General features: G+C 44.8%; 1 protein-coding gene across 3 annotated transcripts in view; it reads left to right on the top strand.

Moving 5' to 3' along the window:
* The first annotated feature begins 702 nt into the window (after positions 1 to 702).
* Positions 703 to 16026, top strand: part of LOC121868892 (C-Maf-inducing protein-like) — a 103617-nt gene continuing 88293 nt past the window's right edge. For all 3 annotated transcript variants that reach the window (XM_042369893.1, XM_042369892.1, XM_042369891.1), the window contains exon 1: positions 703 to 1799. In XM_042369893.1, the coding sequence (XP_042225827.1) occupies positions 798 to 1799 (1002 nt within the window). In that variant the 5' untranslated portion in view covers positions 703 to 797. The remainder of the gene's footprint in view (positions 1800 to 16026) is intronic.

Here is a 16026-nt window from a genome sequence, read left to right as displayed (position 1 = left end):
CGGACAGACAGACAGACAGGTTAAGGCATCGTACTCAAAGGGTTAAAGAAGGTTTAGTTGCCACGCTCACGTTCTCAAGAAAGTTGTTTAGTAAAGCTTGGGATGTAAGTAGATTAACCCCACCCCAGCTTATTTTACCTGGTTATTAAACACCCTAATGCTACCTGGGGGTTAGGTTTGGTAAGTTAATATTTAGGTGAAATAAGCTGGGGTGGAGATTCTTCAGGTGATCCGATATCAGTAAATATAAGTAAGAAGGGAAGATAAAAGTAATTAAGTCAAAAGTGGATTGTAAACACCTAAGGAAATTCCATAAGTTCAAGTGCTTAGGAATAAAAACTTAAGAGTGAAGATAAAATGATGAGATAAATGAAAAACGGTGATAACATAATACTCATAGATCATAGATGTAAGTTATTTTTAGGGGTGGGGGGGGTGGAGGGCGGTGTGTGTGTGTGTGTGTGTGTGTGTGGTGGGGCAGGGTGTGTGTGTGTGTGTGTGTGTGTGGTGGGGCAGGGTGACAGGTGTGTGTTTGGAGGGGCGGCCGGAGTATGAAATCCGTGGGTGGGGGGACAGGGTGAAGAGTGCGCGGAAGGGGGGTCAGAGTGCGTCGGGGGTGTTGGCGGGGTGAGGGGTGCGCGGGTGGAGTGCGCGGGGAGGTGCGCCGCCGCAGAGTGGCATCTCAGCTGAGCGGGCAGTGTGTGTGGTGCTCGTGTAGTGTGCGGGTGTGTGTGTCTCGCGCTAGGCAGAGTGATCCAGTGATGCAGAGCCAGCAGTGAGTTGAGTGCCAGAGCGACATGCTGGCCGCGTTGCAGGGGGGGCTGTATACCTCCCCCTCGCGCCCCCTGCCCCCCACGCCCCCGATGGTGACTCCCGCTAATGGGGCAGCTCCAGCTGGTCCCTCTCCTAAATCTCGTCATCAGTTGCAGTATTGCGATGCCTGCAACACCGCCTGCGTGTTCATGAACAGTCGGCGGCGTAAGTTTCAGGCTCGATATGAAGGCTACGTGCTGCTCAAGAGAGTGGCGGCCCTCAACATGCGGCTACACCTGCCCTACGTCATGGCCGAGGGCGAGAGTCCGCCCTACCACCGACGTCACTCCTGCGGCGACGTTCTCGACGAGAATGGTGACCCACCTTCTGACAACCAAAACCTGCAACCTCAGCCGCCCCTGGAGACCTCGCCGCCGACCTCTTACATGCGGTCACAGTCACACAGTGAGTGGCTCCGCCCCGAGGACGACGCTCCTCCCCCCTGGGAGAAGGTGGTCAACATGGATGAACCGTGTCAACTAGACCTACGTCCCACCACTCCCACCCCCACTTCCACCGCCGCCCTCTCCCCCCAACCCTCTACAGTAGGAGTTGTGGACCCTGCAGGCCGTAAACCCCGGCGGCACTCGGCCATGATGGAGCGCCTGGCCTGTGGTCACCAGCGTCTGTGTAGGAAGAAGTCTCGCTCACAAGACAACTTGGTGGGTCGCAGGGGCAGTGGGGGCGGTGGGCCTCTGCGACTCAATAACAGCGTCATCCCGGCCCCCGCGGCCCTCACCACTTCCCTCTCCCGTTCCGAGGGCAGCATCCACAATGTTCACGCCGTCTTGAGCACGGTGCCCATCACCGTCGATGACGTCGACGTGGGCGTGGGCGGCCTGAGGGCGGAGGTGGGTGAACTTGCTCGCTTGCCCAAGCGGCTGCTGCACCGCGTGACAGGCGAGGTGGGGCAGCTTGTGTTCGACCTTGAGGGCTGGAGGGAGGAATACCTCGTCCTTACCCACACCGCTATCGCCGCCAGGACGGTAAGTGTCTCAGGTCAAGCACCTAGTTGTTACCTGGCTGTCTGCCACACACACACACATTAAGTGCATCAGTATCTTACATGACTCGTCTAAGAGAGTGTCAGCACCCCAAGGGGACGTACTGTACTGTACATGAAGCATTTGGCGGATTTAGTACTCTTACAGTACAGCTGCCTATGTGGTGGTCCTGCTGTAACACTCACGCTTCACGGAGATCAAACACTACAAAGGTTACGTCACCACGACGAACTTTAACAGGATACCGTCTTAACCTCTGACAGGAATGAACTTTAATATGATATAAGAAAGACGGGAGATAGATATTAACCTAACCTAATTTAACTTCACCTCACTTAATCAAACGATCTTAGACTATTTTGTAGTTTAATCAGGTAAAGTTAAAGTTGTGGTTTAGCTTCTTCACGTTACCTGCATTTAAAAAAGTTTACTATAAAGGCAAACCTAAATATTTGCGGTTTTCGTTTAATTTTTGTTTTATTTACGTTAATATTTTTCTTTATTTCAGTGTAATTATGTTTTTCTACGATTATTGTCTTGGAAAAAAATGCACAAAAATCATCGAGTTCAAATTGAATTTTCTACATTTATTGTGAAGTTATTGAAGGTCTTGTGATACGGCCAAAAGTAGCGAGGATTTATTAAGACTATGGTATACATTGGCTGGTACAGTAGTCTTATAAACGGCGTACATGTTAACACCAGTAGCAGCTTGTCCGTATCGTGGTACAGACAAGCGGTTCCTGGCATTAACATTGTACTGTATACCGTTTTTAAGACTACTGTATTTTAAACTGTTCCTAAAAATGCTGTAGTCAGTCTATGTATTAAACTCCATCAACAAAGTATACATGGATGAATATTTTACTGTGAAAGTTTAAAGAAAATAATAATCGGTAGGCGAGAACGTTGTAGAGGAGAATAGATAAAGTCTTTGTTGGTTTATAAGAACATCCGTCAGAGCTTTCCTCTGTCTCTCTTTCCAGTTGCGACACGAGTCATGTTCTATTTTATCTGCCGTTACTGTCTCTTTATATCGTTACTGTCGTTTTATATCGTTACTGCATCATCATCTATCGTTATTGTATCTCCACCTATCGTTACTGTCTCTATATCGTTACTCTAGTTTTATATCGTTACTGCATCACCATCTATCGTTACTGTATCACCAGCTATCGTTACTGTATCACCAGCTATCGTTACTGTATCTTCACCCATCGTTACTGTCTATATCGTTACTGTAGCTTTATATCGTTACTGCATCACCACCTATCGTTACTGTATCGCCATCTATCATTACTGTATCACCATCTATCGTTACTGTCTCACCATCTATCGTTACTGTCTCACCATCTATCGTTACTGTCTCATGTCGTTTACACACTACTTGTCGTTTGGTTCACTGTCTAACTTGTTGACAGGAGAGGACAGGGGCACCTCAACCCCGTCAACTGTATTACCCGTCAACTGTATTACCCTTTATCTGTCACTCTTTGTATCTACAGTTAAACCTCTATTTAGCGGACTATATGGAGAGGAAAATCCGTTATGTCGAAGGCCTTTAGATGTGTGATACCTCCATCTCACGAACTATAGAGGTGAAAGTTCGTTATATGGAGTGTCCGTTACGTGTGAAACCGTTCCCCCTCATCTAGCGGATTATTGGAGAGAGAATCCGTTATTCGGAGGTTTTATTTATTTCTGTGTTTCACTATGTCTAATTTATCTTAATCTAATATTTTATTGATATGTAAATTTATTATTCTCGTCACAAACTTATCAAGCTTTTATTCTTTTGATTCATCGGTCTGTCTGTAAAGTTATCAAGCTCTTTATCAGTTAGGTTATCATTTTTATCAATATATCATTCGATCTATCTTTCACTCTCATTAGGGTTTTTATCGTTCGTTAGGCGTTTATAATACACCTATCGTTCTGTATTGTCCTATCGTTTTGACCGTGTGTGTGTATCTCTTGACGCACAAACACGTATATACAGTACAGTATGGTATCTATCTGTGTGTACTCGCATGTCTTGTCTGTTCATGTTTTAAGCCATATCCAATGACCAGCTAAATGGGATGGCGCAGGTACATACATTAATATATATATATTTTCCTAAACATTATATTGATGTTATTTTACAATCAGGATACCAGATATTCGGCGGAGGTGCAGGAAGGAGGGAGAGATGGAGGGAGGGAGAGGTGGAAGGAGGGAGGGAGGGAGAGGTGGAAGGCTGAAGGGAGGGAACGACAGAGGGAGAGAAGAACGGAGGGAGGGAGATAGAGAGAGAGAGGGGAGGCCATGGATATAAATCTCTTTATTCTGTTTCTGTAATGTAAAGTTTAGCTGAAATGGTCACATACCACAGGGAAATAAATATATTCATTCGTCTGGCAGTGATAAAAGATAACGAAGGTAGAGGAATACAGACACGAGGAAGATGTTATTTTGTTTTTTATTTAATGACTGTTGATTGATTGTGTGGATAAGTTGACGGGAGAGACGAAGGAAGGAGGCGAGTGTTCTTGCACGATACACTAGCAGCGTAACATCCTCCTGCCTCCTGCACTACATTTTATACACCTCCTTCCTTCCTTCCTTCCTTCCTTCCTTCCTTCCTTCCTTCCTTCCTTCCTTCTTTCTTCCTCTCCCCATTTCGTCTCCAAGTTGTTAGACGAATCATATGTGAAAAAAATATAGATTGATTACGCCTTTTTGTTTACTTGCTTATTTGATTTCTTGATTGGTTATCTTGGCTATGGCGCTGAAACAATAATGGGTGTTTTTTATTAGTGTTATTGTTGAGGGCATGGTGGGAGGGGGGGTACATTGTTATTATCACTACTTGTGTTACCTGTTGGTGATGGGTGATAACAGTATTAAAAGTTTTTGTTGTCGGTGTGTGTGTGTGTGTGTGTACTGGCATCTCTACACGTATGAAATGAAAGTATCAAGCACGGGGGAGGGGGGGTAGGTAATATGCATGCGTGCTTGTAAGCTATTAAATTATATTCATAATATTAATGTAAGATAGAGTATTCCATTCTGTTGTCTAAATATAGGAGGTTCATTTACCGTTCCTGTTGTCTCCAAACACGGCTCTAGGAACGCCTCAGCGATCACTAAACCCATTGGTAGTTTTCTTATTTCCACACCGCTTGTTTATCCTGCCACCTGCTGTACTAGCTTACTATAGGTACCATCTGCTGTCACCTTGATGGGGGACGGGGGGGGGGGGAACTGGGGCAAGGGAAGTCCTGCTGTCAGATGGTTATTTAAGAAGCTCGACAGCTGGTGGCAGACGGACTCCAGTAAGAACAAGTGGAGCGTGGAGGTGAAGGGGAGGTGGTGGTGGCCTGCAGGGTCATGGAGGTTGAGGTGATGACGACTCTCTCTCTCTCTCTCTCTCTCTCTCTCTCTCTCTCTCTCTCTCTCAGTGTTGTAATTCCTAAGACCCAAACGTCACAATGCCTTACACAAATTGTTGGTGAATGCTCGCCGGATTCCTCCTTACTTGGATAAGTTTATCATCAACCCAAAATAAACCCCAGAAATGTTGGTGTCATACTCCCTCTCCCTCTTCCCTCAATGGTGGTGTTGGAGAATTGTCACGCTCTCTCTCTCAGTGTTGGAGGAGAGTTACGCCCCCAACCTCAGTGTTGGAGGATTGTCACGCCCCCTCCCTCAGTGTTGGAGGATTGTCACGCCCCCTCTCTCAGTGTTGGAGTGTCCACAACCCCTCCTCAGTGTTGGAGGAGTGTCCCCCCCTCCTCAGTGTTGGAGCCCTCAGTGTCACAACCCCTCCCTCCACCCCTCTCTCAGTGTTGGAAGTGTCACCCTCCTCAGTGTTGGAGTGTCACGCCTCCCTCAGGGTTGGAGGATTGTCACGCCCCTCCCTCAATGTTGGAGGATTGTCCCCCCCTCTCTCTCAGTGTTGGAGTGTCTGCCCCTCCCTCAGTGTTGGAAGAGTGTCACGCCCTCCCCTCAGTGTTGGAAGAGTGTCACGCCCTCCTCAGTGTTGGAAGGTGTCCCTCCCTCAGTGTTGGAAGAGTGTCACGCCCCTCCTCAGTGTTGGAAGAGTGTCACGCCCCCTCCTCAGTGTTGGAGTGTCCCCTCCTCAGTGTTTGGAAAGAGTGTTGGAAGAGTGTCACGCCCCTCCCTCAGTGTTGGAAGAGTGTCACGCCCCCTCCCTCAGTGTTGGAAGAGTGTCACGCCCCCTCCCTCAGTGTTGGAAGAGTGTCACGCCCCCTCCCTCAGTGTTGGAGGAGTGTCACGCCCCCTCACCGACCTTGAGTTTCACCACAACTATGTGAGTGTTTGGCCAGAAAAGTAAACATGGCTCCGTCAGACAGTCTTCATCAGAGCACCAGGCCGCCGCTGCTGCTGCTGTAGTTGTGGTTGTGATACTCGTTCACGGTGGTCTTGTGTCTTGACTGGGTTTATGTTTTATCTCACCTAACCTCACTTAACTAGCCTAATCTAATCTTGCTTAACCTAACCTAACCAACCTGACCTACTGTATGTGTGAGAGGAGATTGTCATAGGGGAGGGGAGGGGTTCTAATATATACAGTATACGGCTCATTAAGGTTAATGAATGACCCTCAACATGTGGTGTGGCCTCCTGTAGAAGAGCTCTTACCCTAGACCACACTGTTGTGTTCCCTCATGTGTTTATCTAATGCTGCCTCCTCGCACCTCTTACCCCGCCTAACCTAACCTAACCTAATATTAACTATTACACAGATAAAAATAAAACCCAGTAGGACTTAATATCTTCCTGGAGATTAAGGACGGACATACACACCTGTCACTACACCTGTTACTACACCTGTCACTACACCTGTTACTACACCTGTCATTACACCTGTCACTACACTTGTTACTACACCTTTCACTATACGTGTTACTACACCTGTCACTATACCTGTCATTACACCTGTCACTATACCTGTCACTGCACCTGTCAGTATACCTGTCACTACACCTGTTACTATACCTGTTACTACACCTGTCACTGCACCTGTTACTATACCTGTTACTGCACCTGTTACTACACTTGTCATTACACCTGTCATTACACCTGTCACTACACCTGTTACTGCACCTGTTACTACACCTGTCACTACACCTGTTACTACACCTGTCACTCATCTGTTATTACACCTGTTTCTACACTTGGCTGAATCGTAACTGGTCGCCCTATATCATTAATGCTTCCTTAACTTATTTCTATGTATTTAGTTATGCAAATTAATTAAGAATTATACCTAATATACAGTTAATTAAGCCATTTGGGTGTTTCTTGGTTATATAATTAAAACTTAGATTATTATGCTTGAGTTTTTAACGTAAAGGGATGATGGTAGTTGTAATGGAAATAAATCACTGTAATTTAAGTGCCATTTTTTAGTCACTGTCATTCTCGTAGTTGTGTTATGTACTGTCAGGTCTTTAAGTTACGTCATCATTTACGAATTTTAGAATCCTGTTCCGGAGTAGAATGTGGGATGACGTCACGTACTGCAAGTGAACCGTAACACAGGGAGTGGGGAAGGATGTGTGGGGGCCGGGTAGTGGGGGATGACACACATTAACAAGGTTGTAGGGTTTTTCACGGGGACGGACTTTTACTTACTAGAAAACTCCCAGTCAGGTTATAGTACTCACACCCTATGACTTTACCAGTTGTGTGTGTGGGTAGAGGAAGTGAGTCGGATGTGTAATGTGTAGCAAGAGACGAAGCAGCTCACCCCGGTTACATTCTCACACTGACCAGGCACCCCGGTCATAGTATCACGGGGACCAGGCACCCCTCACAGTTCTCACAGGGACCAGGCACCACCTCATAGTCTCACAGGGACCCAGGAACATTGCCCCGTCACATTTATCACATTCTGACTGCGACCAGACACTCCCCTTCGTCATATTTTCAACAGGACCAGACGCCCTCTATAACACATTTCCACAGGGACAAGTCATCCCCCCCTTCATATTTTCACCGAGATCAAACACCCAGTCTCGTGACGTCACCCACTGGTTTCTGCGTAAAGAGTAATCACAACAAGGCTGAGACACAGTGCCGGGACACTCGCTCTTATGACCACCGGTTTCAAGGACCAAACTCGCCCCTCATACCAATCCAAGCCGGATATTGAGGTTAGGCATATGAAAATTCGCTTGCCACGCCACCTACACGCCCTCCCGCACCCCCACGCCTCGCTATCAAGCTATTTACTGTGTGCCACTCCCAGAGGGCGCGGAGACTGAGCGAGGAGAGGTTCTGGGAAAACTTGGTAGGACGCTGACGAAGGATTTCAGGATACTCACGAGGATGACAGTATATTGTGATAAATATTAGCTTCAAGTTGTTGATATTTTGGTGAGAGAGAGAGAGAGAGAAGGTTGTGTATTGTAAACAATATAAAACTCTTCCTTTAACCTCCATTCTGTGCCCTTGTCAGCAGGTGGCATAGTAATGATTTTTGGGGGCATCACCTGAAGATTACACACCCTAGATTATTTCACCTGAAGATTAACCACCCTAACGTTACGTAAGATGGGTTAAGGTTAGGTCACGTCAGGTCAGGTCAGGAGGGTGTGTGAGGTGATGTTAGGAGGTGTGAGGTGACGTGAATTGGAGTGAGAAGAAGATGAAGGAGGAGGAGGAGGACAACTTATAACAATATAAAGAGAATATAGACCCGTCCGTGACGTCATCAGTGACAGCTGCGCATCACCTCAACTCAAACACAAACAAATGAACAATCTAAGACAACACTTTCTTGACATCATCACAGTAGTAAGACAACTAGTGATGTCATCGACCACACAAGTGATTCGTTGTGTTATAACAGTAGCAGATTCATTCATACACCGGCCATGACGTCATCACAGTTCATTCATACACCGGCCATGACGTCACCAGGGTTCATTCATACACTGGTCATGACGTCACCAGGGTTCATTCATACACCGGCCATGACGTCACCAGGGTTCATTCATACACCGGCTATGACGTCACCAGGGGTTCATTCATACACTGGTCATGACGTCACCAGGGGTTCATTCATACACCGGCTATGACGTCACCAGGGGTTCATTCATACACTGGTCATGACGTCACCAGGGGTCATGACGTCACCAGGGGTTCATTCATACACTGGTCATGACGTCACCAGGGTTCATTCATACACCGGCCATGACGTCACCAGGGTTCATTCATACACCGGCCATGACGTCACCAGGGTTCATTCACACACCGGCATGACGTCACCAGGGTTCATTCATACACCGGCCATGACGTCACCAGGGTTCATTCATACACTGGTCATGCTCCACCACTGTACGATAGCTCTGACTGAGGTCGTAACTCTCCGAGGTGCCGTAGTGAAGGTCGTTGTAGTAACCTGGTCTAACGACTCTCTCTCTTTGTTTATTATCGGTTCCTTCCCACTTAGCGAGTGTTTCTTTGCCTTCCACTTAGTTTTAACTGCTTCGTTATCCACTTAGTTTTAACTGGTTCTTCTTCCACTTAAATTAACTAGTCCATTACCCCGCCGTATACCGTCAGTCATATTTTCACTAACGATCAATTAATTGGAGCAGTGTCAGAGAGAGAGAGAGAGAGAGAGAGAGAGAGAGAGAGAGAAGAAATTTGAACTGATGAAGAGAAAGAGAATGAGAAAATGATTTGGATTTTGAGAGAGAGAGAGAGAGAGTCCCGTGAGAGAAAGGTATTGGGAGGTCGTGGTGATGGTGTGTTTGACCTCACTTTCCTGTTATCATTCACCAGATAACATCAGTAGGCCCCGCTGATAACACTCTCTCTCTCTCTCTCCGTTTGTTCACATTTAACCAGCTATTCACGACCGTTTAGTGACGTGTAACTTGACCTCAGTTGATTGTAATTGGCGTGACCTTATTATATATTGGTCTTAAATTGGATTATTTTATATTTATATGTATCGTTGACTGCGTCCTTAATTAAGATAACTGATAATAATAACAATATAATAATAATAATAATAATAACAACACCTACAGCTGACAGACAGTACCCACCGTTACTACTAACTGATGTGGGCTTCAGAACAAACCCAATTTATTCTCTCCTACGTCCCCCTCTCACCAGTCTCCTCTCTTCCCTCTTCCATTCTTTCACCCTCTCTCTTTACCGTCACTCACTCCTTTCATGCTTCTATCCCTTCGTTATCTCCCTCCCATTACCTACCCCTTTTTCTCTTCCTTTATTCTTTCTCTTTCCCTTCTGTTCCTTCCTTTCAATTTGGTAAAGCCACTCCAGTACAGCGCTTAGCTGTAAAAAATTATTGACCTAGTTTACTCTCTCTCTCTCTCTCTCTCTCTCTCTCTCTCTCTCTCTCTCTCTCTCTCTCTCTCTCTCTCTCTCTCTCTCTCTCTCTCTCTCTCTCTCTCACATGTCCTTGAGGCTGTTTATTCCAGCTTATTCCCATTCCAGTTCTTGCCTCGCCTCGGGAAAGAAATCTGACCTAGTTTGCCGTGTGACGTCATGTGGCTACTGAATCTAGGTCAGGCTTCGTTTATCATTATATGAATATGACCTTGTTTTATAACGGTGAGAAAGAGATGCCAGTACACACCTAACCTAACCAAAGTCAAAGGGAGGAAGAAAGTGAAGGAGGTGGAGAGGAAGAGGAGGAGAGGGGTGAGAGGCAGGGGGTAAGGGAGAAGAAAAAGAAAGATAATAACAAAATATAGCACATGAGTCGCACTAACCCAATTACAGTAATATTTGCCTCAGGAATCATTACATGTAACTAACTGCAACTCTCTACCGCCTCCAGGATTCTGAAAAGGTCGTGTGTATAATTTTAATCTACTCAGTGCAGTTGGTGAAGAGGTAGGTCAGCGCTCCCCACCCCCCAGCTGAGTAAAATCGTCTGGCGTTAGTCAGAACAAAATACGTAAGTGATGCTGTGCTCTGTAAAGGGTTAATCGAGATTGGTTGTAACTCACTTCGACGGGGATAACCATAATAGTAATGGTAGTGTGTTGTGGTGAGGTGCCACACCTTATGCTCACTTAAGGGGAAAAATGTGAGGTGTGTATCTCTTGAGAATCTAGACTGTTGGTTAGTGTGTGAGGCGGACATATGTACACCACCATAATTTTACATAAGCCTCCACCTTGATGTGTGGCACAAAACACTCTTTCCGAGTCATCTACCTCCTTATAACGGACTTTGTGGTGATGGTAGTCCGTTAAATCGAGGTCCGTGAGATGGATGTTATATTGTCCTGTCATTTATTTCTATAGCCTACCTGGGTGTCCAAGTCAAGGTTAGACGATGTTAGGTAAGGTTATGTCATGTTATGTTAGCTTAGGTTACGTTAATTTAGATTATGTTAGGTTAGATTAGATTAGAATCGTTTTACTGTGTTTAATAATACGATGAATTAGCCTTGTGGATAGTGGTAGGGGATAATTAATGCACAGGTGAAGTTAATTTAAGTAAATGAAACATGGAGAAGGTGAACCAGACCCCAGGTGATATACTTAGCTCTATATGGACACTGATATATGAGTGTAAACATTAAGGGTGATATATGTACAGTATAGCTTAGACCAGTTATAGTGGAGGTGTGAGTCAGCTACCTACTGCCTGTGAGTCAGCTACCTACTGCCTGTGTGTCAGCTACCTACTTCCTGTGTGTCAGCTATCTACTGCCTGTGTGTCAGCTACTTACTGCCTGTGTGTCAGCTACCTACTGCCTGTGTGTCAGCTACCTACTGCCTGTGTGTCAGCTACCTACTGCCTGTGTGTCAGCTACCTACTGCCTGTGAGTCAGCTACCTACTGCCTGTGTGTCAGCTACCTACTGCCTGTGAGTCAGCTACCTACTGCCTGTGAGTCAGCTACCTACTGCCTGTGAGTCAGCTACCTACTGCCTGTGTGTCAGCTACCTACTGCCTGTGTGAAGCGGCCAGTCGGTGTGTTCTTTAGGGAGGCAGAATGTATAACTGGGTTTGATTTTTACCTGTACAAGACGAGGTATTATGATAAGGTTAGGTGATGTTCTATTCTGATGGGTGATAATTATGTGCCTGCCTCACTCTCCCTCACTATCCCCTCCCCCCATCCCCCTCCTTTCCTCACTATCCCTCCCCATCCCCCTCCTACACCTTACCTCACTATCCCCCCTTTCCCCTCCCCATTCCTACACCCTCCTTCCTCCTCCCTCCCCCCGTCCCTCACTTCTCCTTACCTCATTGCCCCTCCTCTCCTTCCTACCCCCTTCTCCCAGTCTCTTTTGATATATCGATCCCCTCTCCATAACACCGCTCCTCCCCTCCCACCCTCCACACTCTCTAAGACTCTCCCTTTCCCTCACCTTACCTCCTCCCCATCTCTCCCCTTCCCCTTTTCTCCCCCCTTTCTCCACCCCTCCCTTCTCTCTCTCTCCCACCATACACACGCTCTAAACAACCCTTTCCTCCTCCCCCACCTATCCTCCTCCTCCTATCCTCCCTTCCTCCTTCTCCTATCCTCCCTTCCTTCCCCTCCTACCCTTATCAATTATCATAAACAAGAAGCAATGATGTATGGTAATAGCGTCACCATACACAGGAAGCGATGTATGGTAATTACGTCACCATACACAGGAAGGTATGGTAGGGGCTGGGGCTGGGGCTAGAGCTGGGTGATGGATAAGGGACGCGAGCGGAACACTGTGTTGACACGCCAGCTCGTGTGTCTCTGAGCCGCTACTCTTGAAAGACGTTTTACGACCATCAGATCCACGCCATTAAGTAACTCGTGGCGTGAGTGATGGAGCGAGCGTGTAAAGTGTTAAGTAGATGTTGTGAAGTCTTAAGTAAGTCCTGTGAAGTTGTAGACGTGTTAAATCATGTAAATTTGTTAAGTAGGTCATGTAAAGTGTTAAGTAAGTCATGTGAAGTCCTAGAAGTCTTAAGTAGTCCCTGTAAAGTGTTAAGTAGATTCTGTTCTTATTTTATAATTTTATTGCACTTGTATTATGTTCGCGTCTTACTGTTCATAGTATTGTAATAATTCGTATTAAAAATAACTTAAATAATTGACGCAACTAATGTATTCTGACTATTTCTTAAGTGTTTATTATTGTGAGAGTATTATTAACATACACTTAAGTACTACTAAGTAGATGGAGGTTTTTTTTGTAAGTAGGACGAACGTCACTTCCGCACTTACATCATGATTGGGTTTTTATTGAAGTGTGTCGTAGCCTAATTACCTTGGATCACCTGAAGAATAACCACCCCAGCTTATTTTACCTGAAGATTAACCATCCGAAGGCCATTTGGGGGATGAGGTTAAGTGAGAAGGTGGAGAGAGAGAGAGAGAGAGGCTAGAATGAACAGATGAACAGCGTAGTGAGAGAGAGAGAGGAGGAGAAAGAGAGATGAACAGAGTGAGATGGTTAAGAGTAGAAGACAGACAGAGAGACGAGGGGAGAGGAGAGGGTCACTAGAATACCAAATGGCTGCATGGGGCTCACAGTAACATCTCTTCATCGCTAGCCTCAAGGTCTCTCAGGGTGGCGGTGTGGTGGGGGAAGACAGGCTCTGTGGTGGGGGAAGACAAGCTGTGTGGGGGGGGAAAAAGAGGCTGTGATGGGGGAAGAGAGGCAGTCTGGTGGGGGAAGAGAGGCTGTGGTGGGGGAGACAGGCGGTGTGGTGAGCGAAAAAGAGGCAGTCTGATGGGGGAAGAGAGAGAGAGAGAGACACGAGGTATTCATAGCACCCAAAGATCCTGGTAAGACATAAGGTTTACAGTATAGTTGGTGGTGGTAATACTTTAGTTATGTAAATTGTGGCGAGTTGACTGTTTACTTTGGGGGAGAGAGAGAGAGAGGCTGTGTGTAGCACTGTGTTACCGCGTACTGGAAGGTCACACACACACACACACACACATGACGTTACTAAGGCTTAAGTTGGACATGTTAGTAAAGTTGCGTTTTACTTGACATTTGATTTAGCTCTTGTGTTGAGACCAGGTGTTGTATGGTGTATTTCTGTTGGTGTTGTTGTTGATGTAGAAGTTGTTATTGTTATTATTATTGTTATTATTATTGTTGTTATTTTATTATTATTATTATTATTATTATTATTATAGAATGACATCAGCTTAATATTAACTACCTGTATGTTATATAATGGCTGTATCCTGGACACAGTTTGTTATCTCACAACTTTGGACTTGTTATCTTATATCGTCTAAGAGTAAAATCCTGTTCTCATAACCATTGTTAATTGTATGAATAAATGATAGTACAATGGTGACACATCCGGGATCTTGTGTGTGTGTGTTACAGTACAGGGTTACAGTATATGCTTCTCCTGTAATGCATATATGGAAGGTCACATTATTTTTGGGGGCAGTGTGGATGAGTGGTAATGATCAGATCTTCCACCCACTGGTCCCTGGTCCAATACCCTCTACTGGGTATAGTGTCTCAGAAAAATGTATACACACACACTGTCCCTCATGCTTGCGTGGAGATGACGTGAAGATGACGTGAATACTTGAGTTACAGCTTCACTATTGTCCTCACGTGTTGGTGCTCCCGGTCTCCTACAAGTGAGGACAATGATGGTGTTGTATTACAAACATTCACACGAGCTACATCCAAAATAATGTAATATGGTGTGTATACATTTCTTTGAGACGACTTGGTATATTGTGTGTACGCTGTCATTACGCTATATAATAAGAGCTAATTAGCCTAATGATCTGTATTATGAGGCAATTTGTGATGATAATTAATTCCACTCCTCTGTTATATAGTTAATTATGTGACTCGGAATTATTGTGTTGGACATTATTGCAAATTATTATTATTATCATCATTGTCTTAGGATCATTATCTCGTGTCCTAGTTATGATTATTTTAATTGAATTGCTGATATAGAATAGTGCCTTCCCTCCTCCTCACCCCTTACTACCACACTGTAGTTACTTAATTAAACACTACTACACTGAACTATTACTTAAACACTACACTACTACACTGAACTATTACTTAAACACTACACTACTACACTGAACTATTACTTAAACACTACACCACTACACTGAACTATTACTTAAACACTACACTACTACACTGAACTATTACTTAAACACTACACCACTACACTGAACTATTACTGTACTTAAACACTACACTACTACACTGAACTATTACTTAAGCACTACACTACTACACTGAACTATTACTTAAACACTACACCACTACACTGAACTATTACTTAAACACTACACTACTACACTGAACTATTTCTGTACTTAAACACTACACTACTACACTGAACTATTATTTAAACACTGCACTACTACACTGAACTATTACTGTACTTAAACACTACACTACTACACTGAACTATTACTGTACTTAAACACTACACTACTACACTGAACTATTACTTAAGCACTACACTACTACACTGAACTATTACTTAAACACTACACCACTACACTGAACTATTACTTAAACACTACACTACTACACTGAACTATTACTGTACTTAAACACTACACTACTACACTGAACTATTACTTAAGCACTACACTACTACACTGAACTATTACTGTACTTAAACACTACACTACTACACTGAACTATTACTTAAACACTACACTACTACACTGAACTATTACTTAAACACTACACTACTACACTGAACTATTATTTAAACACTACACTACTACACTGAACTATTACTTAAACACTACACTACTACACTGAACTATTACTTAAACACTACACTACTACACTGAACTATTACTTAAACACTACACTACTACACTGAACTATTACTGTACTTAAACACTACACTACTACACTGAACTATTACTTAAACACTACACTACTACACTGAACTATTACTGTACTTAAACACTACACTACAACACTGAACTATTACTTAAACACTACACCACTACACTGAGCTTTACACTTTCTACACTGTTTCCAAGTAGTTGTATCCTATTTGAATCTTATCTGAATCTCGTCATAGTTATTTTGACCGTAAACGACGGAGGCAGAGATCCAGCCTCACCCACCCCCCCTTTACCCTCTCCTCTCCCCCTTTACCCTCCCCTTTCCCCCATCTCCGTCTCTCCTTCTCTCCCTTTCACTTCCACCTTCCCTTTCTTCTCCCTCTCCCCCCATCTCCCATCAC

The sequence above is a fragment of the Homarus americanus genome, unplaced genomic scaffold (genome assembly GCF_018991925.1).
Source record: "Homarus americanus isolate GMGI-L3 unplaced genomic scaffold, GMGI_Hamer_2.0 scaffold38801, whole genome shotgun sequence".
Taxonomy (NCBI): Eukaryota; Metazoa; Arthropoda; class Malacostraca; order Decapoda; family Nephropidae; genus Homarus; species Homarus americanus.
The sequence above is the reverse complement of the archived record's forward strand: the minus strand, read 5'-3'. Positions and strand labels throughout refer to the sequence as shown.